The 24,438-nt window shown below is 32.5% G+C and overlaps 1 protein-coding gene across 9 annotated transcripts in view; it reads left to right on the top strand.

Moving 5' to 3' along the window:
- Cut (homeobox protein, cut) overlaps positions 1–24,438 on the top strand; it is a 62,394-nt gene that overhangs the window by 16,306 nt on the left and 21,650 nt on the right. For all 9 annotated transcript variants that reach the window (XM_074250698.1, XM_074250693.1, XM_074250697.1 and 6 more), the window contains one exon: positions 14,036–14,221. In XM_074250698.1, coding sequence (XP_074106799.1) covers positions 14,036–14,221 — 186 coding nt within the window. The remainder of the gene's footprint in view (positions 1–14,035; positions 14,222–24,438) is intronic.

Genomic DNA, 24,438 nt, shown 5'->3' with positions numbered 1-24,438 from the left:
AATTTTAGTTTGATTGAAAATTTTCTTAAAATTGATATTTTCCGAGATATTGAGCTTAAAACATCAAGAAGTCAAAATTTCGGAAAATTTATAAAATTTTTTATCAAAAACATAATAAGTCATTGGAAAATGCATAAAATTATTGAAAGTAGGAGGTTTTTGGTTAGGAAATTTTTCGGGCTATAATTTTCAATTCCTTAAAAATTTTCCTAAATTTGATATTTTCCGATTTATTGAGGTTAAAAGATAAAAAGTCAAATTTTTGAACAATAACATTTTTCTTCGCGTTTATAAAAAATTAATTACTCGGTGAAAAATTGATGAAAATTGAAAAATTATATTATCATGAGTTAAGAAATTTTCCGGGTTACAATTTACATCTAATTAAAAATTTTCCTAAGATTGATAGTTTTTGAGATATCGAGCTTTAAAGAACAAAAACTTGAAAATGTTAAAAAATAAATGAATAACTAGTAAATAATAATTAAAAGGAGGGTAAGTATTTAGTAAGTAAAGAAGACAGGGGCAAAAAACGTATAGACGTAAAATAAAGTTAAAAAAAGCTAAAAAATGCAGCTGTATCGGTTGCACGTGGCTTTAAGTCATCCGATCATTCGTCTAAGCCGTTTCCTCTTTTTCTTGTGACCTTTTTACTTTTATTATTTCGTCTTAATCTTTTTCTTTATTTTTTCGAAATACATATATATATATTTTTTTTTAATTCTCATCCTATCCTTTCCACAACTCCGACAGACTCCAAAGATCTTCTTCTCACGTCTAAAAATATTTTTATGGCGCCCCCGCTGCGATTTCCTCTTTCATACCCACAGGCATCACATCATGTGTTTTGACACACACTCGATACTACAATCCTCATATGTTAAATTTTATTATCAATATCTACCGTATTTATTTTTTTAAATAATATTATTGATTTTTAAAATCATTTTCTGAGTTTTTTTTTATTTAATTTTGCTTTTTCAAACTTTAAAGCTTTTTATCTCGGAAAATATCAATTTTAAGAAAATTTTTAAAGAATTAAAAATTGTAACCCGGAAAATTTCCTAACCCAAACACTCCCACTTTATTTATTTTCATTGATTTTCCACCGAGTTATCATCTTTTAAAAAACAAAAATCATTTAATTTCCTAAAATTTGACTTTTCAATCTTTTAAGGTCAATAACTCCGAAAATATCAATTTTATAAAAATTTTTAAAGAATTAAAAATTATAGCCCAGAAAATTTCCTAACCAATACTATGGTATGATATGAAAAACAAACAATTAGATTAGTCACAGCAGTAAATTACTAATCTCCTTAATTTATAAATTATTATCAATTGGAAGAAGTTAGAAAATCTCATGGTCAATCGATCGTAATTGATATATACGATGTCCCAATAAAAAAATATGAAGAATAATTTTCTTTAATCCAATGAAAATAAATGTATGTTATATATATATATATATATATATATATATATATATATATATATATATATATATATATATATATATATATATATATATTTTTTTTTTTGTGTATAATTTAAGTTATAAATATATAAAGAGACGTATAATGTGTATTGAGACTAGAGTGGAAATAAAGACAGTATTGGAGTTGGTGTAACATATAACATATAAGCGCAAGTGCCGAGTCACGCCTTGACAAACAGGGATCTCAAACATCTGGATGTCTCATCCTATATGTCTATATATAAATATATGTAGACGTATATATCTATATATCTATATTGAAAAATAAAAAAATAATAATTTTATGTGTGCCCGTATGTGGAGACCCTCATAGTATTTTTTAAAATTATTTTAAATAAGTTATTTAATTGATTTTACTTTTGGTAAATTGGACTGGGACAATTTTAAGGAAGTAATTATTTATGACAATGAGAGAACTTTTTTTAAGGTAATTTAAATGGTCAGAAAATTTCGGAAAATTTTTAATAAAAAAAATTGAGAACTTTTGAAAAAAGAAAAAATTTTAAAAAAGTGGAAAAAGGTCGGAAAATTTATTGGAAAAATTCGGGAAATCTCCCGGAAAATTGAATGAAAATTGGGTGAAAAACTTAACAAGGTAGATGACAATATAGAAAAATTTTTAAAAGACTCGGAAAATCTTAATTATTGGCTGGAAAATTCAGGAAAAGTGTGAAAATTCAGATAATTGATGCGTAAGAAAATTGGGAAAATTAGTGGAAATTTTCTAGGAAAAAAATGGATTTTTTTTAGTAATATTGAAAACTGTGAGGCGGAAAATTTTTTTAGACGTGGAAAATGATGAAAATTCTGAAAAATTGCTTTTTTATTGGTATTTTGTTGGGGTGAAAAATGAATATGTCACTGTGAAAAGTGGTGAAAACCTTCGGAAAATTCTGAAAAAAATGAAAATATTTTTAAAAATTTTAAATAGTTTTCTATTGAACGAAACTTGTTTTTAATACTATTAATAATGATAATAATAAAATAAAAATGATAATAATTAAAAAAATATGACAATGATATATAAATTCAATAAACAAACATACCAGCTGTAAATAAAAGTGACAAGAGCTAACCATAAACCCACTTTCTTTATCTCCGTTATTTGAAATTTGATTTCTTGTATCATCAAAAAAAATAATTATTGAATCATGTAATATAACGTTAACACATTCATAAATCCTTCCTCAAACATTCATCATAATAACAATAATAATAATAATACTAGATAACAAAAAATACTAATTTGGAGGCTTCTCGATTCTCGGTTCTACCCAAATTAAATAATTAAACATAATAATAATAATGAATTTTTTTTCTAAACTTCCATAGTGTTGATTGTCCTCAATAACGATTATCTCATTCCGAGTAATCAATCGTGATTGTTCTTCCGGTTTAAACATATATACCACGTTATTTATTATCGGTTTGATATTCGTAAACATACAAGCCACTATTACAATTTCGATAAACATATATATTTATGTATAACACATTTAATTTAATAAATATATTACAAGTAACAACTCATTGAAAATTGATACTCTAGATTTAAAAAAAAAACATTTTAGTTTGATTTTCTGAGGCTTCTATTGGTCGAAAGTTGACGTTTAGGGACCTTTTTGGAAACGCCAAGATCTGATCTTTGATATGAGTTCATAAAAGTCCCAAAGTTTCCATAAATTCAAAAGTTATGAATTTTTAAAACTAAAAAAATAAAAAAAATTCATATTTTTATTTTTGGGCCCAATTTTAAATCAGCTATATCTTGGGACCTATGGGTCCAAAATGAACTTTTGGGGACTGTTTTACAAACGCCAAACTCTGATTTAGTTTATGAGCTGAAAAAAGCTCCTAAAAAAAATTTGTTTCAAAAGTTATGAATTTTTGAAACTAAAAAATCATTTTTGTAGGCGTTTATCGCTTCCGTTGATAATTTTATCAATATTTCCTTCCTTTGCGACAAAATAATAATAATAATAAATAATTGAAAAAAAAAAAAAGAATTGTTTTATAGGATGACAAGTCAGACTAGAGCTCAGACGTTGACGTGTGATGTAAAGGTTTTATTTTACAAGTAGGATGTAATTATAGTACTATTCAAATCACTAGCACATTTTAATAATAATAATTATAATAGTCCCAGTGGCTATTCATCGAATTATAATGAACAATTCCGGGCAAATAATGCTAACAAAATCGAGGAATTTTAAGTGTAATTCGAAACCTGTGAACATACGTCTTGTTGATCTTAATTCTTCATACAATTTTTTTTTTTTTTGGTGATAATTATTTCGTTTAAATTCTCACTACAAAATTCACACGATCTGATTTTTATAATTTACAAGGTTCTAATTGAAATAAATAAACACCTGGGGACATTATGAGTTAGGAAATTTTCCAGGCAATAATTTTTGGTTCTTTAAAAATTTTCCTAAAATTAATATTTTCCGAGTTATTGACCTTGAAAGATCAAAAAGTCAAATTTTTGGAAAATTTACTAAATTTTGTTTTTGAAAACTCTATAAGTCATTGGAAAATGCATGAAATTATAGCAAATAGGAGATTTTTGGTTAGGAAATTTTCCGGGCTACAAAAAAGTTCTGATATAATTTTTCAAAAAAATCAATAATTTTCGAGTTACAGATCAATTTATAAACAACAGAAAAATTAAAAAAAAACTTCAAAATATTTATCAAACTAAAAATTTCGATAATAAATTTTTTTTTTTTTATTTAACAAGCGTTATTCAAGCACTTCCGGTCCTCAGTACTCAAACATAATAAGATAATGATCGCCAAAGAACAAAAGCGCGCGAACGTGCGCACATAGAGCGCGAATTATAGAAAAAAATTGTAAAGAATTATTGGGTTTAAATTTGAATATAAAAAAATCTATTCGATTGAATTTTTAAACAATAGACGAAAAATTTGTTTAATTATCAACGGCCTCGGATTAATTCGTTAATTAAATGTCAAATGGCTAGCTTTGTTTCTCGGTTGATGCCTCTACAATTTACTACACATGTCATTTGCATACAATAAATCATACGAAATAATTTCACTAAGAAAGAGAATTTTATTTTTATTTTTTTGAACCTCTATAACTTCTTTCCTAATTGAGCTAGAGGGTCAAACGAGTAGTGTTTTTTGTAGCCCAGAGTCTGCTCTACAACTTTTGTTTGACTGGTCACTGGGTCCGACAATTAGGAGCCGAGATATTGGCCCTTAAAGAAGCAAAAACTCAAAAATTCGAAAAAATCCTTCGAAAAATGAATTTGTCCGTAATTATTTAATTATTTATTATTTATAAAGTCTCTAATCTGTCAGAAGAAACCCGATGAAGAACAAGGAGGGGAAATGAAGGGGTTAAAGGTCGTGGATAATTACCCACATGCCTGCAATACGTTCACTTTGATCAACTCTTTGTTTTTCTTTGGATCGGCTATCAGCCCCGAGTTTTCCTTCTTCCATCTTTTTATCTTCAAAACCCTCTTTTATGCTTACTTGTGTCTGTTTAGTTTTTTACTGGCCTTAAGGTCCACTGGGATCCTTTTGTCTACCTTTTAATTACTTCCTCTTATTTTCTCAGTCGGAAAACTCATTTAAAAATACACATTATTTTTTATTTTTCCTTTTAGAGCCCTCTAGCTTGGAAAATATCGATTTTTTTGAAAATTCTTAAGAGATCTTTTTTGTAGTCCGGAAAATTTCCTAACCAAAAATGTCCCTAAGTAACCATTTTGGTTTTCAAAATCCAAAATTAGGGAATTTTGAAAATTTAGTTCATCCAGAAAAACGATAGTTGGAACTTAAATGCATTTTCCGGAAAAACCATCAGTCAGATCGGAAAATTCTTTGAGACTTTTTTGTAGCTCGGAAAATTTCCTAACCAAAAACCTTCCCAAGTGTCTATTTTGGTTTTCAAAATCCAAAATTAGGGAATTTTTAAAATGTAGTTCTTCTAAAAAAACGATAGTTTGAATTTAAATGCATTTTCCGGAAAAACTATCGGTCAGATCGGAAAATGTGAAAGGAATTTTTTGTAGCCTGGAAAATTTCCTAACTAACAACATCCTATTATGCATACTTTTTTCAATTTCTCTTGAAATTAGAGCGTCATACAAATTCCCCCTTATATTTTATTAAAATAATTCTTTAAAAAATAAAAAAGTATATGATTAAATTACATAGCATGTTGAATAATCGATAGAGGATATGAAAGGTCGGAGTGTGTTGCATCCTCTTTAGTCTACTAGTCAAGTATCTGAGTATATTGAGGGTTGAGAAATCGTTAACGAATATTACTTTCAATATTTTTTTATCTCTTTTATCACCTCGATACCACAATATCATGGTAATAAATATGCAACAGAATATAAAGAGTATAGATACTAGAGTCGAGTAGAAGCAAGAGGGGGGAGAGCAAAAGAGAGAGGTGGGGGCGAGATGAGACTCAGTCAAGTGGCCACTTGACGACGATACGTATCGGTATTGAGTAGTCATGTTCCTAACGTAGTCCTACCTCGGTTAAATTGATACATGCTTCCATTGAATTTCTGAGTACTGAGTAATGAGTCGCTAATTGATCGTCTGCATTCGCCATTCAATATTCAATGCAAAATACTCAATTATTTATTGAATCTTTCATTAAAATTTTACCTATTCATTATCTTGGTACCGGGTCTCAATTATTACAGGCTGTTTCGCGGGAAGAAAAAGTCGAATTGTAACTTTTAGGGATAGTTTTGGTTAGGAAATTTTCCGGGCTACAAAAAATTCCCATAGAGTTTTCCGATTTGACTAATAGTTTTTCCGAAAACTACATTTGAATGAAAAAACGGGAAAATCTTGATGAGTCATTAGTGGAACGCCTTAGTAGGCTAAACTATTAGTCGGATCAAAATGTGCCGTGAGACTTTTTGATAGGAAATATTCCGAGCTACAAAAAATTATTTAAAAGTTTTCCGATAGGACTGATAGTTTCTAAGTTACAGCAGTCTAAAAACGAAACTACTAGATTTTGAGTGTCCGGCTTCAGTCGTCGGTATCTCGGCTCCTATTGGTCAAAAGTATATCAAATAGGACCTTTTTGGATTGCCAAAGATCTGATCTAGACTCGTAGCTTACCAACAAGTCGAAAAAAAATTTTGCCTCGCAGGAATAATTATTCAAAGTTGCACTATAGAATTTCAAGGTCTGAATTCGAGGACATTAAATGGGAAAATTTAATAATTATGATTGAAAATTTTAATTTATCTCCGTAATAGGAAAATAATAATAATAATAACATATTAAATGAATTTAATATAATAATAATGAGATGATAGAATAGTTAAAGCTGAGTAAGGTCCAAAGGATGGAGGGGCGAGGGCGAGGGGGTGGCAAAGGAAAAGCGTACGGATGAAAGAGAAGAGAAACTAGATGAGATAAAAGTTAAACGAATGAGAATGAGAATGAGACTGGAAGAGTTAAAATTGTGCGATTGATACAAGGACGTAGTTTTGTCCATAGAGTGCGGGTGAGGGGTGTAGGAGGAGAACTGGGGAGAAATAAGAGAGGGATGTAGACATTTGGAGATGGTTGGGAATGAAAAGCAAATGAAAGAAATATTGAGAGAGATGCCGATTAGGTTGAGGGAGAATGAAGGATGGAAGATGGAGGATCGAGAAGAGGATCAGAAAGCGGAACGTATTTGGTAGAGAGTCCTAATTAGCTAAGTAAAGCCGTGGCATTATCACTCATTTTCAAACCCCTTTTCCTAACTTTATCATTCGAGTTTCTATCCATCTGCTTTTTCCGAATGCTTTTTATTTTTTTTTCCGACGTCTACCAGTCGACGTAAGTGTTTAATATTAACAATTATAATCTGAGTTTAAAAAAAATTTTTTTAATTGAAAAAAAAAAATTCATTGTGATCATATATGATCACATGTGATCATATATGATCATGTGACCATTAATGAACAGATTTAGTCTTTGATATACGATGAAAGTTGGTCATAAGTGATCATATGTGATCATAAGTGGTCATATATAACCATAAGTGACCATATATGACCATATATGGCAATATGTGGTCATATATGGCATGATATGGTTATATGTGACCATTTATGACCACATATGGTCCATGATGTTGATCATATGTGATAAAAATGGTCACATATGATCACAAATGGTCATATATGATGATATATGATCATGCGATACCATAAAAAATCAATTAATAAAAAAAATTATTGATAAAGATCGCGACAAAATTGTATAAAATTGATGGATGTCGTTTTAAGTAAATTTAATTAGCCTAATGCATTAAAAAAAAAGAAAAAGAAAGAAAATGCGTATAGATGCGCTGCATTTAATGCAAAACAGTGTTTTTATGTGGATAAATTTCTTCCTTTCTTTTAGAAGCGTGTGTGAAAAATAAATAAAAAGGTCGGAGCCAATTTGAATGTGTTGAGTGTTAATCCCCGTGTTTCCGAGTCGTGTTTCAGATTCTATGCTTTTCCAAGCTTTTTTTTTTTCTTTATTCTCTGTTACTTTTTCATGTTTTTTTTATGTCACTTTGACGTTCTGATTCATTGACGGGTTTGAAAGAAAATAGAGGGGCTGGAAATATGAATAAAAACCCCAGCAAGGTGGAGGATGAAATTGAGATTAAAAATGGTGTTTTAGAACAAAATCTGCGAGGTTCAGGGTGAGAATTAAAGGCTCAAAATCCGCGGAATTTAATTAATTTCCAATCTCTTTATTCTTTTTTAGAATTAAATAGCTAGAATTTTAAGGTTTATTTTCAAAAATTCATATCTCGAGATCTATTGCTTTAATTAGCTCCCACTTGGACCCATATTTTTTCTCGATCCAAGAACTATAGAAAAGATACTGTGAATCTTTTTCTTATGAACAATAGTTTTCAAGTTATCGCGTAACAAAGGAGGAGCCAAAAATGATCTTATCAATGACTTTGAAAAATGATCTTTTTTAAATGGCTACCACTCGGAGACTATCGGACCGATTTGGTCGCGCTTGGGCTCAATCTCTTCTGTAAGGATGGTCCTAGGTCGAGTCAGCTGCATTTTTGATCCAAATCTTCCCTGTCTCAAGATACGGACCTTTGAAGTCCAGCCTTTGAGACTAGAAAAATCCCCGAATTTTCATTGCAAAAATGGTCGTATCTCCAGACCTAATTATCCAACTTACCCCCGTTTGGGCTCATTGTCTTTGGCATAAAAAGGGCTACTAAAAAGATACCAAGCTTTTTTTTTCTAGGTCTTATAGCTTTTAAATTACAGGAGCTTTGAAATGGAATTAATAAAAATGGAAGTTTTTTGTCAATCAAGTATCTTTTTCTGACAGCGTAACTTTTTTCTCTATCCATTTCCTGTTTCTCCGGTGTCTTTGCCACCCTCAGATTATTCACCCTTTTATTTTAAAATCAAACGTCCATTCTAAATTTAGATCCGAATAATAACAAAGATATCAAATAATATGAAATAATACAATAAAAAATAGCCGCAACTCTATTGTTACCGCTTATTCACTCTTTTTTACTTATTTTTTATATATATTCTCATTCTCAGTACTTGCTATTATATTGTTGCCGTTATTTCAATAATATACCGCCCAACAATACACTCTTACCCAGTAATTCTAGAATTAAATTCATTTTTCTATCGAGGGTGTAAACAACCCACTAGCGTCCGCATCAATATCTCCGCTATGGTTTTACTTTTTTGAAACTTTTATAGCTATTCTGATCAGCGCTTCTTCTCAGCTACAACTTTTATTGCTAATAAATTTTCATAAGATAAATATTTTCAAAATTACAGCCAATTTTTGTAACACACTAAAAATCCAAAAAATTAAGGCTAATTTTTGACTTTGAAAATAAAAATTTAAAAAAAAATCAAGATTTACAAAGCTACAGGCGCTTTTGCGACTTAGGATTGAAACAATGCAAAAATATTTATAATTCAAAATTCATCGTGAAAGATCAAAGCATTGAAAGTCAGCAGAGCAAGCGAAAATCGTAAATTAAATATCCCGTTTTGAACATATTGCCAACAACGAAACCATTCTGCAGCCCTCACTCTCTCTCCCTCCCCAATTCGACCCCCGCTTCCATAGCCTTCCACTTAGCATGTGGTATTGCCGTCGATTCAATGTAAATTGTGACAATGCGTTCTCATTCTGTCCTACACATCATATTCCCCCAGAATTTCATATGGTCCTCGGGCGGTCTGGCGATCCGACACATCGAATCTTCTATTGTTTCATCGCATTATCAACTTTTATCCATTTTCCATTGTCTAAATCCTGCCGTCTCTACTCTGCCGCAGTAGCTTTTAGGATCAAACCATCACCCGTCATCAAATTACCTTACAATGATAATTACACGCAGTTCTGTTAAATTCATTCAACCGAAAGACGTTTCCTATTACGAGTTTTTTTCAAAAAAATACTTTCACAGCTTTCATTTTGTCAACTCCTCCCTCTTAAGCCCGTAACTTTTTTTCTAATTATCCGATTGGCTCAAATTTAGACTTATGCTCTTCCTTGATTCACGGACTACAGAAAAGATTCTATGAGTAATTTTCCTCCTACCAATAGTATTCCCGTTATCGCGTGACAAAGTTGTAGCGGAAAATTATCTTATCAATGACCTTGAAAAATGACCATTTTTAAATGGCTACCACTCGGAAACTATTGGACCAATTTGGTCGCGCTTGGGCTCAATCTCTTCTGTAAAGATGACCCTAGGTCGAGTCAGCTGCATTTTTAATCCAAGTCTTACCAGTTCCAAGATGCGGCCCTCTGAAGTACACTTTCTGAGAGTGGAAAATCTCCGATATCTCGTTAAATAAATGGTAATATCTCGGGACCTAATTGTCCAATTTACCCCCGATTGGACTCACTGTCTTTGACGTAAAAAGGGCTAAAAAAAAGTCGGGAATTTTTTTTTCCTAAGTCTTATAGTTTCCGAGTTATCAGCCCCGGAAAATTGCCAGCTGATAAAAAATTCAATTTCCCGTTAAACAAAAGAGATTACACCGAAAAAAAATGATAGTAATAAATAAAAAAAGGTATATTTTTTTTTCATTTTAATTCAACGCCCTATCATCACCCTCGCAAAATATTGGTTGTAAGTTCTGATTAGACGTAGAATTAATGATTCGAAAATCAATACACGGTGTTCCCAGCGGTATTAAGACACTCGAGATAAAGGAGCGAGTGAATAAGAGACCGAATGAGCCTACAAAGAGCCGGTGGAATATTGAGAGGGGAAAGGGGTGCCAGGAGGGTAAGGATCCCGTTGAAATGAGGGAAAATTTTAGTAGGGCGAGATCCAAAGAGACTTCTATACTATTTTGTGACCAAACCCTTCTTCGCCCTTTGATAACTAATTAGTGTTTTACCCCTTCCTTTTCTCTCTTATCCTCCCCCTAACCCATTCTCACCCCCGCTTTATCGTCCCCAATCAGTAGGCTTAGTCCCCCAGAGAAAATCGGAAGAAACCCTTTCTCTTGTGCTTCAGCCCTTTTTGCTTTCACCGCCACGCGAAACTAACGCAGTAAACGCTAAAGATGTCAATGACATTAAACCGCTAGTCTAAAATCAAAGGATTCTTTTTTTTTTTTTTCAATTTGTTATCCTGACTTTGCTATTGAAGAAAATTTTACGCTTAGGGACATTGTGGGTCAGGAAATTTTCCAGGCTATAAAAATATATGCGAGAGTTTTCCACAATAGTTGATATTATTGCTGTAAATTGCATTTGATCGAAAAAATCTTGATAAGTCATTAGTGGAACGCCTTAGTAGGCTAAACTATCAGTCGGATCGAAAAGTGTTTAAATACTTTTTGATAGGAAATTTTTCAAGCTACAAAAAATGATTTGGAAGTTTTTTTCTCCGATTGATAGTTTAGTCAGAAAATTGATTTTAATACAAACTATCATTTTTAGTCTTCTATTATTTTTCAATTCGATCAATAGTTAGAGAATTAGAGGGCTGAGAATAAAATTTTGGGATTAATCCAAGCTTTGATCTTGTAATGAAAAATTAAGCCGCTTAAAAATCTTCCCCTTGATACTCAATATTAAAATCTACGAGGTACAAAAGCGTAAAAAATGACAAGGTTATAAATAACGAGTGTCTTATATTTTCATCAGTATCATTAAAATTTATGTTTATAAATAAACATACCCTGACACGGGAAAGTGATCCATGAACATGAGGGTGGAATCTGCAGGGAGTCGCCACCCCATAGATATTCACTATATAAGGGCGTCAAATATGGCCCAACTTGAAAAATGTTGCATTTAGATATTTTTATTTTTAAATAATGTTATAAGTTCGCGGGTAAGACTCCCAAGTAAGGGTAACGGGAAGGGGAAAGAAGGGAGGAAAATAAATGTATGAAGGGTGCGGAATATACCGAAAACAATGACGTCTACTCGGAATCTATTCTTTTGTTTTGGGCTCGAGTCTTTTTTGTCCATGGGGTGCCATTAGATCCCCGCGGCGGGCCATAAAAATATACCGGCATTGTACGGCTACTCAGGTAGCGATTTTTTACTCGGGAGTGAGGCTACGCAAACTGGAAACTCATTTGCATTTTCTTCAACGGCTATTGTACGGTTTATTGTATTGCTTGCGTTTATTTGTTTCGGTTTTTATTACCGAGATTAATTGGGACCCGGGATATGGAAATTTAGATATTGATTTTTCACTTTTTAACTTCATATCTCCAGATTTAGTCCTCTGATTGGCTCACAATTGGCTCACAATGTTCTTCCTTGATCCTAAGACTACAGAAAAGGGCCTCTGAGTTTTTTTAATCTGACCAATAGTTTTCAAGTTATCGCGTAACAGAGCGGGAGCCAAAAATTGTCTTATCAATGACCTTGAAAAATGTCTTTTTTGAAATGGCTACCACTCGGAAACTACTGGACTGATTCAGTTGCGCTTGGGCTCAATATCTTCTGCAAAGATGGCTCTAGGTCGAGTCAGCTGCATTTTTGATCCAAGTCTTCCCAGTCTCAAGATACGGCCCTCTGAAATCTAGCCTTGGAAACTAGAAAAATCTCCGATTTTTCATTGCAAAAATAGCCATATCTCAAGACTTAATTATCCGATTTACCCCCGTTTGAGCTTATTGTCTTTGGCATAAGAAAGGCTATTAAAAATGTACCAAACTTTTTTTTCTAGGTCATATAGCTTTAGAGTTACAGGCGTTTGAGCAGTAATAGTCGTAGTAAAGTCGATTTTGAGTTATCATTAGCAGAATAGTTTTATAAAATAATTAAGAAACAATTCTAAAATTACAGCCTTGGAGCAACTTTCCCACCATAAAGATAGTTTTTAGCTCTATTAAAACAAAATAAAATAAAAATAAAAAAAACCTGAAGCTGATATGAGAACAAAAAGAACGGATGGAGTTTAAGAAATCGTAAAAGGAGAAAAAGACGGATAATAAGAGCCAGACAAACTATTTCTACAGATGCTCATCAGTAACATTGATCCTGTGTTGATCATGTGTTTCTATAGCTCAAGATCTGCTAGTGTGTATTAAAAGTGCGTTAGTACTTGTAAGTCGTTAGGTGCTTAATGTTGGTTGTGTAAGTATATATATATATATTTATATATATATATATATATATATATATATATATATATATATATATATATATATATATATATATACATATAAATGTGTATATATACATGTATCTTCAGTTCACACGGGATACCCTACTCTCAAGAGGGTATTTAGGTATCAAACATACAAGTTGTCTCTTTCTAAACTCTCGACGCTCGGTTACTCACTCGCTCTCTCAGTCTTTAGTTGTGTACACACGCAACAGCTGGCGAGGATCGCCAACTATCTCGCCTTGTCAAGCTCAACATTCCTTTAATCGAGATTCTTTATATTTAAATCCGTCGTTTTTTCGCTATAAACTTTTCTATAACGTTAATTTTATATCAAAAAGTCAGTTTTCTTGCGAATTTAAGAATTTTTTTATTTTAACAATCTCTATCTCGGAAACTGTCAGCAGCGGTATAGGTCACTAAAAGGCTTTTTTGTAGGGCCTTTGATGCTCTACAAAAAAGTCCTTTGGCACTTTTTGATACGAACAATATTTCTTAAACTTTTCACCCCCGGAAAAGTGCTAGAAAATAGCCCATAATTTTAAACTGTTTTAAGCTTGCGATTTTTGGCTAAACTATAAGTCGGAGAGAAAAACTTTCAGATACTTTTTTGTTGCCCGGAATTTTTTTTCCAAAAAAGTCTGAGTGTATTTTTTGAACCGACTGATAGTTTAGCTTACTAAGGCGTCCCAGTAAGATTCTATCGAAAATTTTCCCTATATTTATCATTTAAATGCAATTTCCTGCTAAACTATAACAGGCGGTTTAGGTCGCCCAAAGACTTTTTTAAAGAAAATTTAATGCTCTACAAAAAAGTCTTCTGCCACTTTTCTCTACAATTAATAGTTCAAGAGTTAATAATTTTTTTCTTGATTTTTGTTACAGAGGGCAACGCTAGCAGAAAAAGAGCTGTCGGCACTGAAGGAAAAATACGCAGCGAGTGATAATTCAAAGACTGAGGGACAGTTGCCCCAAAATGCACTAACCAGTACTGAGCATAATTCCACAGAGAGCAATCCAAGGAGGTCACCCAGCAACTTGGACCAGGAGCTACAGGCCAAAGATAAAGAGGTAAGCATTTTTTTAAACTAAATTTAGATCGATTGATTATTTAGATTGACATCCTTTTTTAATTTTTCATCAGTTTCCGCTCATATTTTATGAGCAGTAGATTTTCAAAAATGTATAAACGAAAACAAATTTTTTTTAGAATTATTCAGAGGTCATTTACCCCTGACCAATACAAAAGTTGCAATTAATAGAAGTTGAGTTTGTTAAGTGAGATTTGTGGCTAAACGGTTCATCACAGAGAAAAACTTTTTAATACTTTTTTTTAGCTCGGAAAATTTCCTATAAAAAAGTTCTTTTGCACTTTTTGATCCGACTCATAGTTTAGCCTACTAAGGCCTTTACGGCTGAAATATCAGGTCTATTGGAAAACTCTTAAAGACTTTTTTTCTAATTCGGGAAATTTCCTAACCAAAAGTGTCCCTAGCTGTCAAATTATCTTTAAAATTTCCCTCAAATTTGAGCAATTTAAAAGAGACAAGTATCAGTCTGTTTTACAATAAAAAAAATCAATTAAATGCGGTAGGGTAAAAAAAGAGTAAATAGCACTCGACACGCGATTGTTCGCTAGCGGAAGAGCCAGTGTCCGAGCACTTAAAAAAGGGTTGAAAATTTTTTTAACGCCTTTATGTGTATCAATTATTAATATAATATTTAACAGGCGGCCTTAAGTGGAGAATAAAAATAAAATAAAAGCTGGATCGACGACCGATTATGGGGAAAAAAAATAGAGCTTTTTCCGCGACAATGATAACGGAGAAAAAAATAAACCCTCTTGAAGAAGAATCGACGATTATCGGCGTGGAATTAAAAAAAAAGAGAAATTTAAGTTGAACGAGAGTCTCTTTGATGGAATGACAATTGCTTCAAGGACTCTTCGAACCGATTGTCTATTATGTTATTGGTTTTTACTGCCGGATAAATCAAAGATAAGTAGCTAAGTGTCATTTTTATTTTGCTATTTATTAACCAGTAAAAAATATTGCTTTGAAATAAAGAGCTGAATATCTCAGCTACTGATTGTCGGACCACTGGTACTTCAAGAGAGAAAAAAATCTTGAAGATTCAAGCTTTCATTTGAGCCCTAATATGATTCAATATTCCAAATTGATCCAAGATGATGAATTTTTAAAATTGAGACTAGCCAAACGCGTAAAATCCTGATGAATCATCAGTGGGACGCCTTAGTAGACTAAACTATCAGTCGGATCAAAATGTGCAAGTAGACTTTTTTTTAGGAAATTCTTTGAGCTACAAAAAAGTATTTGAAAGTTTTTCTCTCCAACTTATAGTCTAGCCAAAAATCGCAAGTTTAGAGCAAGATAAAATTGTGTGTTTTTTTTCGGCACTTTTCCGGGAGTGAAAAGTTGAAGAAATATTGATCGTATCAAAAAATGTCAAAGAACTTTTTTGAAGAACATTAAAGGCCCTACAAAAAAGCCTTTTGGTGACCCATGCCGCCGTTGATAATTACTGAGATAGAGGGCGTTGAAAAAAAAATTACCTCGTATTGAAGAGTAAAAGTGATGTTTGATGACTATTGCAGATTATTAGTTGGTATTTAGACTATAAATTATGAGAATATATGAAAAATAGTAATAATAATGATAATAAAAAAAAGTACCGCAATAGCGTGTGTAGGCTGTGGCCACGAACAAAAGTCATGACGATACGCCATCGCCGGCGGTTTCTATAAATCTCCTGTGACCCGATAAGAAAAGATTGCCTACTATATCGATGAATGTATAAAGTTGGGCTGTACAACAGAACAGGCCCGACCCCGTCTCAGTAGGTGGTACGCGACATAGACCTCGCGTGTTTCTTGAAATACATTTAAAACAGTAATTACGATATAATCAACAGGCCGTGACCAGATACGCATCTGGCAATACCCGGCTCAACTTTTCTTAAAAAGCTTTCAGGATATTGCACAAAAAATAATAATCGTTAACTCTGTTATCAAAAACAAATTTTTTTTAGCTTTTATTACTCGGAAACTATCCATCTTGGGCAAAAAGTGCATAGGACTATTTTTACCAATCGTGCTTTTCGATAGGAGTTATATTCTAGGACTTAGAAGGAAAAATACAGGACAAGTCTTGTAGGAATGTCAAAGATGATTTTAGGAGGCTCCTAGGACTTGAACTATGGGTCCTACTGAAAAATTTTTCGAGTAAAAGTTGTATGAAATATTGTGCTCTATAAAAAAGGTTTCAAAAAGTTTTTCAATAGGAGTGATATTTTAGGAGTTAGAAGCCAAAATCCTAGGTCAGTCTCATAGGATGCTCCAGGGTAGTTTTTAGGAGCTCCTAGGACCTAAACAATGGATCCTATGAAAAAATTTCTTGAAACCAAAGTTGTAGAAAAAGTTGAGATCTGTAAGAAAGGTCTCTTTGTATTTTTTGATAGGAGTCATATTTTAGGAGTTAGGAGCTAAAATGTAACTTCAAGGCCTTAGGAAGCTAGTTCGCTTTAAAACGGCTCCAGAAGGAAAACTTAAAGACTCAGAAAGACATTTTTAAAGAAGAATTTTATAGAGCGTAAAATTCTTACCAAAAAAAAAATTCTTTAGATTGGAATATTTTTTAATAAAATAGTTAATTACATAGAGTTAAATAGCAACATATATTCGCTGAGATAAATCGAAAGGATTCAGCGGTTGAGAGATAGAGCATAAGGGTTTGGTCTGTCTGGCTCGAAAAAAACCTGGAAATATTTGCACTCGAGTGAAAATTACGCGGGTAATGTGCCTCTGGATCTGTTTATAGTAGACGGAATATGGACGAGTACTTACCACAGATGAAATACAGATTGAGGTTTAGATAGAGAGAGAGATAATCACAGAACAAAAAAAGAGAGCCAATATCGTTAGATATTCATTTCGTAAGTTTCAAGTAGAAAAAACATCCAGAAAACCGAGTAATTATTACCTTCTCATTTTTTTATCAACATTTAATGAGCTTTTTCCTCATACCGTTCGAGATATAATGTCCAGTTTTGATTCTATGCTGGAAAATTTTTTTCTCAATCAAAATCCTTTGAATAGCTTGATGGATCAGGGACTGCTGATTGTTGGGACGCCTTAGTAGGCTAAACTATCAGTCGGATTAAAAAGTGCTCAAGGACTTTTTGATAGAAAATTTTCCAAGCTACAAAAAACTATTTGAAAGTTTTCCTCTCCGACTGATAGTTTAACCGGAAAATTCATTTGAATGAAAAAACATGGAAAATCCTGATAAGTCATTAGTGGAACGCCTTAGTAGGCTAAACTATCAGTCGGATCAAATAGTGCCAAAGGACTTTTTGATAGGAAATATTCTAAACTACAAAAAATAATTTGAAAGTTTTTTTATAGGACTCATAGTTTAAATCCTAAGAGCTTCCTAAAATCATCCTTGACATTCCTATAAGACTAATCGGTATTTTGACTCCTAACTCCTAAAATACAACTCCTATCGAAAAATTCAGTAGAGCAGTAAATTTCCGATAAAGTAGACTCCACAGGTTTGATTTTAGCTTGAACAGAAACCTCGCAGTTAAGTTTGTAGATCTAAAGACATCTGAGAATAATGTACGGGTATTAAACTATCATTACACACACTTTAAATGACGATAGACGATGGCGAGTTGATGCCAATGTAAATAAAACATCAAACGTTCCTTTAAAATACGGGTTTAAACATGTTAATGTACTCAGTACATACTAACATACATCCATATTGTTGATATACGATATTTATAATTTGTTATTACACCGTATTAATTGTTTTATTGCTATTCAAAGTTTAAACTCATAATTATCGTCGGCCATCTTGTATCAATTTTTAATAGAATTTATTATATTTACACTGATATCATTTTATGATAATAATAATAAAGATAATTCATATCTTTACGCAATAATTATTTCTTTTATCAAGAATGTTTTCATTTATTACGCTCTAGTGTACACGCCTATTTTCAAGCCTCGATAACTCACGGTTAAAAACGTCAAAATTATTTTCTAAGTACTTTATTGAATAAGAAATTTTATCACCTACAAAAAAAGTCCTGAGGTTCTATTTGATTAAATCAATAGTTTCCGAGATAATCTCTAATTTATTGATGCTACCAGATTTTTAATTTTTTCAAGGTCATTCATTAGAATAATTTTCAAACAGCTGTAATTCCTAAAATATCACTCCTATTTGAAAATTACCTGAGAGCTTTCTTATAGGAAATTATATTTCTTACAGAAAAGTTCTCTATAAATTTCCTCCTAAAATTGATAGTTCCTAAGAAAATCGCAATTTTACAAAGGACTGCAGATTAGCGAATTTCTAATTCCTAGAGCTGGTTTTTGAACAGCTGTAGCTCCTGAAATATCACTCCAATTGAAAATCTTTAAAGGACTTTTTTGATAGGCAATTTCCAAAGGTATTTGTACATTTTTTTCAAAATTAGTAAAAAAGATAAAATTGAGGATTAAATCATAAAAAAAAAAAAAAAAATTCCGTCCTCGGAAAAACGAATAATAACAAAATAAGGGTAAATGGGAGCAGGAAAATGCCTTTGATTGTCAGTATTAACTTGCAATTGCCGAAAAGTCTGACGAATTTGTCTGGTCTGGTGTCTTCTGTCTTTGTCGTGGAGCTTTTGATGCTTTTCATTTTTGAGGGACGACGTCCTTCATCCCCTTTTCCAGTTTTAACTTTTTTTTTCTATCCCATCCTTCGGTCGGAGGATAATGCACAAACCAAAGAATAATTCCCCCTTTCCGATATACACCACCGGAATCTGCGAGGCCAAAAAACTCTTATTTAAAAATTTATTTACTCTGTCTAGTAGCAATATACTCGCGCAAGCGCCTTTTTTTGTCAACCAAACTTTTGCCCACTAAAACTCCGGCTTTTGTCTGTTGCACCACAAACTCTGCTTATAAATTCCCTCAATTTTTTTGGGTCAATTTTTAACTTTCAAGACGTTTTTTCCGGAAAATCAATCGGTTTTTTTCATAAGATATCGATTTTCCGGGAAACAATCAGTCTGAGGTGATTTTTTTACTGGAGCTTTTTTGTTCTCCAGAAAATTTCCTAACCAAAGGTATCTTCAACTTAAAATTTTCCTCCAGTAGTTCCAAAGTTAGAACTCTTTAAAGTCTGAAGAAAAGTTGAAAAACTGTTCCAGTAAATTTTCCTAAACTTCAAAGACCTGGAACTCCGAAACTACTGGAGGAAAATTGACACTTAAGGATAGTTTTAGTTAGAAAATTTTCCGGAGAACAAAAAAGCTCCAGTGGAAAAATCACTTCAGCCTGATAGTTTTTCCGGAAAATGCAAAGTTGTACAAAAAAATCATTCTCTGGATAAATCCACATTTTCCGGGAAAACTATCAGTCTGACGTAATTTTTCCACTCAAGCTTTTTTGTTTTCCGGAAAATTTCCTAACCAAAAGTATCCTATTTTGCCTAATTATCATCATAACTTCGCCTGAAATGTGAGTTTAAAAATCGATATATCGCCTGTGGAAGAAAAGCGATGGAAATAGAGATATAAATGAAAATGAAAATGAAAATGAAATGTATAAAGTTAGGTAGCTAGTACCGGGGAAAACTAATAGGACGATTTTCACGGCGAGCGTTTAATTAAATTAATTATATGCGCGCACCTTATAGCATAGCTGGGCTACGCTCGGTCCTGGTTGGCTGGTAATATAAATTGTGAGAGGGACCAAAGAGAGGAGAGATGAAGACCGAGAAGGATGAACCAAGCGTTGGCAGTAACAGCATTGAGACTGTCTGAAAAGGTGGATCAGATGAAATGGGCATGGGTTGATATTCCTCTGATGATATCCCGCTACAGCGAAAATCCCTCTACTCTCCGATTCCTAACTTTGATAGTTACATTTATATCCATATCTATCACTATATATATTTATTTTATTTATATACTGAATACATTTCTCTTATTTCTGTATGCATCCCTACTTTTTGTTACTTTAAGCCATTTTCCGGGAAAACCAGGTGTCGGATCGGAAAACTTTATCAGACTTTTCTGTTCTCCAGAAAATTTCCTAACCAAAACTATTCTTAACTATCAAGTTTTCTCAAATAGTTCCTAAGTTATAGCCTTGAGAAAATTCAAAAACCCAAAAAAGCTCTAAAACCTAGTTTTTCCACAAATTTGCATTTTCCTGAAAAACTATCACTCTGAGTTGATTTTTCCACTGAAACATTTTCCTTCTCCGGAAAATTTCCTAACCAAACGTGTCCTCAACTATCAAGTTTCCTCCCCTAGTTTGTAAGATATACCAAAAAATAAAAAGAGTGAATAGTGTAGAAAAACGAGCTTAAATAAATGAAGTATTATTATGATTATAATGAATTGTCTGAAATAAAGGAATTTATTATTTTATCCGTATTAAATATAATATTAAATATAAAATATATATATTAAATAGGTATAACTTTTTTAAGCCTCTTGGACGTCTCGCTGAGCTTTTGGCCAGCGCAAGTATATGATATTTAAAATTAATCCTTCCTTTGTACCTCACTCATACCCGAACCCACGTCCTTCTATCCTTCTATCATTTACTGTCTGTCTTTTTTATTATTATCATTATTATTGTTATTATTATTATTATTATTATTATTATTACGGGCGGTATAAATTTTAGTCTATTATATTAAATATAACGGCGGTAGCAGTCGCGGTGAAGAAAAGGCTGCTAAAGGGTGAAAAAGAGACTCCGAGTGTGAGACGTCGCATTGTCTTTATTCCACCTCATATATATATATATATATATATATATATATATATATATATATATATATATATATATATATATATATTATATTATATTATATCAACCATATATATAGCTTATGATTTTAAAATCAATTTTATCCTTAATTTTTGCTATTAGACACTTTAAAGGGGTCTAGCTCCTGAAGTATTGAGTTTAGGAAAATTTTATAAGAATTCTTTTTTGTTCCCCGGAAAATTTCCTAACCAGAAATGTCCCCAAGAAATAAATTTTCTTCATTAATTCTAAAATTACAGCATTTTGAAAATTGAAAACTCCAAATTGGGCGAAAAAAATCTAGTTTTTCTACAAATTTGCATTTTCCGGGAAAACTACAAGTCTGAGCAGATTTTTTCACAGGAACTTTTTTATTTCCCGGAAAATTTTCTAACCAGAAACATCCCTAACAATAAAATTATTTTCACTGCTTCTATAATAATAAACGAAAAACAAAAAGGAAAACGTCCTGTCCGAGAAAACCGATAACGGACGAAGGTTTTGGCTTGACTAAACACCAAAGGACCACTAACCATTTACTAAAACCAAACCGTATTCTACCACCGATACCTCAATATGGATCCGCAAACGGAATCGCAAATGCCAGAACCATCCCCGCAAACCTTTAAATCCATTTGTAGTCTTAGTCTCCCTTAAATGTCCCTATCTCTATCTTCATCTTCCGAAATTCCTATTTGCTCAAGATTGTTGGCCTAAGGACATTGGTCAGACAGATTGCGGTGACTTCCGGTTGTCTTATCCTTCCGCAAATTTCAACCCTTTACATCTACTTCATCAGATATCGTACAGTGGAATAAAATTAAAATAAAAATTATTATTTTATTTGATGACTAGCTCAGTGAATAAAACTGGTGCCAATGACCGATGATTAAAATAGCTCGGGATTATTTACTAGTCAATTGGGCGCTTATTATCGCTATTGATGTTATTCGATCGTCTTAGAGGGGTCATCTTTTCGGTCTATTGGTTGTGGCATGATTATTTACCAATAAATTCCAAGAAAAAGATATTTTTTAATGTTTCATGTTTGAACATCATTTTTAGCTAAATTATTCGTCAGATCGGAAAATTGTATTAAACTTTTTTGTAGCCCGGAAAATTTCCTAACCAAAAAGATCCTATAAAGCCTACTTTATCTCGATAGTTCGGCGACAATCAATCCATAAAGGCTGGGACCCACGTCAACAGTAAACCCAGATAATATTTTACGCGTAATAAAATAAGTAAGAAGGTAGTAAGCTAGTATCGATTTCTGAAAGGTGGCATTGACGCATTGATGTCATCGAGTTCGTTATTTAGCGGCTTACGTGGCCCGATCGCGTTAGTTCATGTTTATTTAAGCGAGTTATAGGTTATAGCATTTGATACGTAAGGTCTGAAGCTACTTCTTCGTTCGAACTTATTCGATCACACTGTTAATAAACTACTCCCTCCCCTCTTACAGAGTTAGTGGTGACACGTACACGTACACGTACCACGTGTTCGAACCCGATAAGCTATTGTCTATTTCTCCGAGCGCTGAATAGTAACCTAAAAATTATTAGTAAGGAAATCGAGAAGCCTGATAGATTTTAAGTAAAATAGCGATTTAAGTTCGGCTCACGGCCAACGGACATTTATAGGTCGGCTAGAGTTGATTGCGTTCGACTATGTAAATAACCCTCCGGTCATTTCTCTCTCTGTCACGGCGAGACTCTAGTCACGCGACCTAATATACTTGATTTATTTTTTTTAAGACAATTAAAAATTGTTTTTATTGATTTTTTTTTATGAGAATTAACAAATTTGCTGCTCTTTGATCTTTTCTCGGGGTGAAAAGTTTAAGAAATATTCGTCGTATCAAAAAATGTCTAAGGACTTTTTTGATCCTTATTTTATAGCCTACAAAAAAGCCTTTTGGTGACCCATGCCGCCGCTGATAGTTTAGCCAGAAATTGCAAATTTATAACAAAATTTATAAATTTACCTTCTGCCAATTTTCCAAGGCCAGAAAATCCAAGAAAAATTGGTCGAATCAAAAAGTACCTGAAAACTTTTTTATAGAAAATTTTTCTGGCTTCAAAAAAGTCCTCAATAATTTTTCTTTCTCATCGATAGTTTAGCCAAAAAAAGCAGGAAATATTATAACACGGAAGATAACCGATTTATAAATACAAAGTAGCAAAAAATATCGGATCCTTAAAATTGTTCTGTTTAATCACAGTATAAATATCCGATACGTGATAAAAAATGATGGGACAGTACGATCGGAAAGCTACTTGAGTGTTTTTATCCCACATCGATATTCCATTGCATCGGTATCATCCTGAGAGTCCTCAAGCTGAAGCTTGTGCTTGGATTATTATTATGCTCGTAGAGTTAAATTATATTTTTTTAGTGTGGTCGTTCTCACACCCTAACACCCTTGCTGGTGGCATGCAGAGAACCGGAGATTTTTACTCTTACCATCCTGCTAATCCATCCCCTTGACTAGAGATAGCTCAGTATCGATAATCGATAAACACCGCTATAAGAGTACCTCGGGGAGCGCAAACCGTGATAGAGATAGTGATAGTAGGCAGTGTAACTACAAGCGAATGTGTGCCCGGTACTCGTGTTATACCCCGAGGGGCTAATCTCTTTACATACCTATACTCTGAACGTGTCGCTCCTCAATAGGCGATAATCTCAGATCAAACTAATTTTCTATGATTTGTTTGACATTAAAATTGATTCACTATTATTAAAACCATCATTAGATACCTTTTACTCAGGAAAAACAACATTCCTTACGTGATTTCAGTTATTTTTCACATTAAATCGCGATTTACGGTTAAACTATCAGCGGCGGCATAGGTCACCAAAAGGCTTAATTGTAGGCCATAAAATAACGAACAAAAAAGTCCTTAGATACTTTTTGATACGACGAATATTTCTCAGACTTTTCACCCCCGGAAAATAATAATGGTATTAAACCTCAGCAGTGATTGCCCGAAAAAAACGTTTAAATAAACCGATTTAAATCGGAATTAATTTGCCGGTAATTTATCTTGGCATCGGGCAGGTTAGGGCTGAGAAAAAAAAGTAGTTAAGAGTGTACTGGGGTGTAAGGTCTCACTTACCCTCGAGGGTGAAACCCAATAAGATTTTTGTTCGTCTTGAGTCTTTTTTAGTACTTTATTTCTAGATCATAAAAATTAATACATTTTTTTTGTATTATAATTGATAAATAATTTTAATTGAAAGACTGTAACACTTTTTAAAAGGATATAATTAATATTTAACCAAGAATAAAAACTGTCACCATTTTATAAAATTGTGATAAATAAAGATATTATTTTATGAATTGATTACTTCATTAATTTTTACATTGAAATATTGTCGTTTAACAAAGCTATTAATAAAAAAAAAAAATTATCGGGTTTGACAGGTTGTAACT

This window comes from Cotesia typhae, unplaced genomic scaffold (genome assembly GCF_013202065.1).
Source record: "Cotesia typhae breed Kobodo isofemale line unplaced genomic scaffold, CoteBio_Ctyphae contig_59, whole genome shotgun sequence".
Lineage (NCBI taxonomy): Eukaryota > Metazoa > Arthropoda > Insecta > Hymenoptera > Braconidae > Cotesia > Cotesia typhae.
Note: the sequence above shows the minus strand (reverse complement) of the source record. Positions and strands in the feature narration are given on the sequence as shown.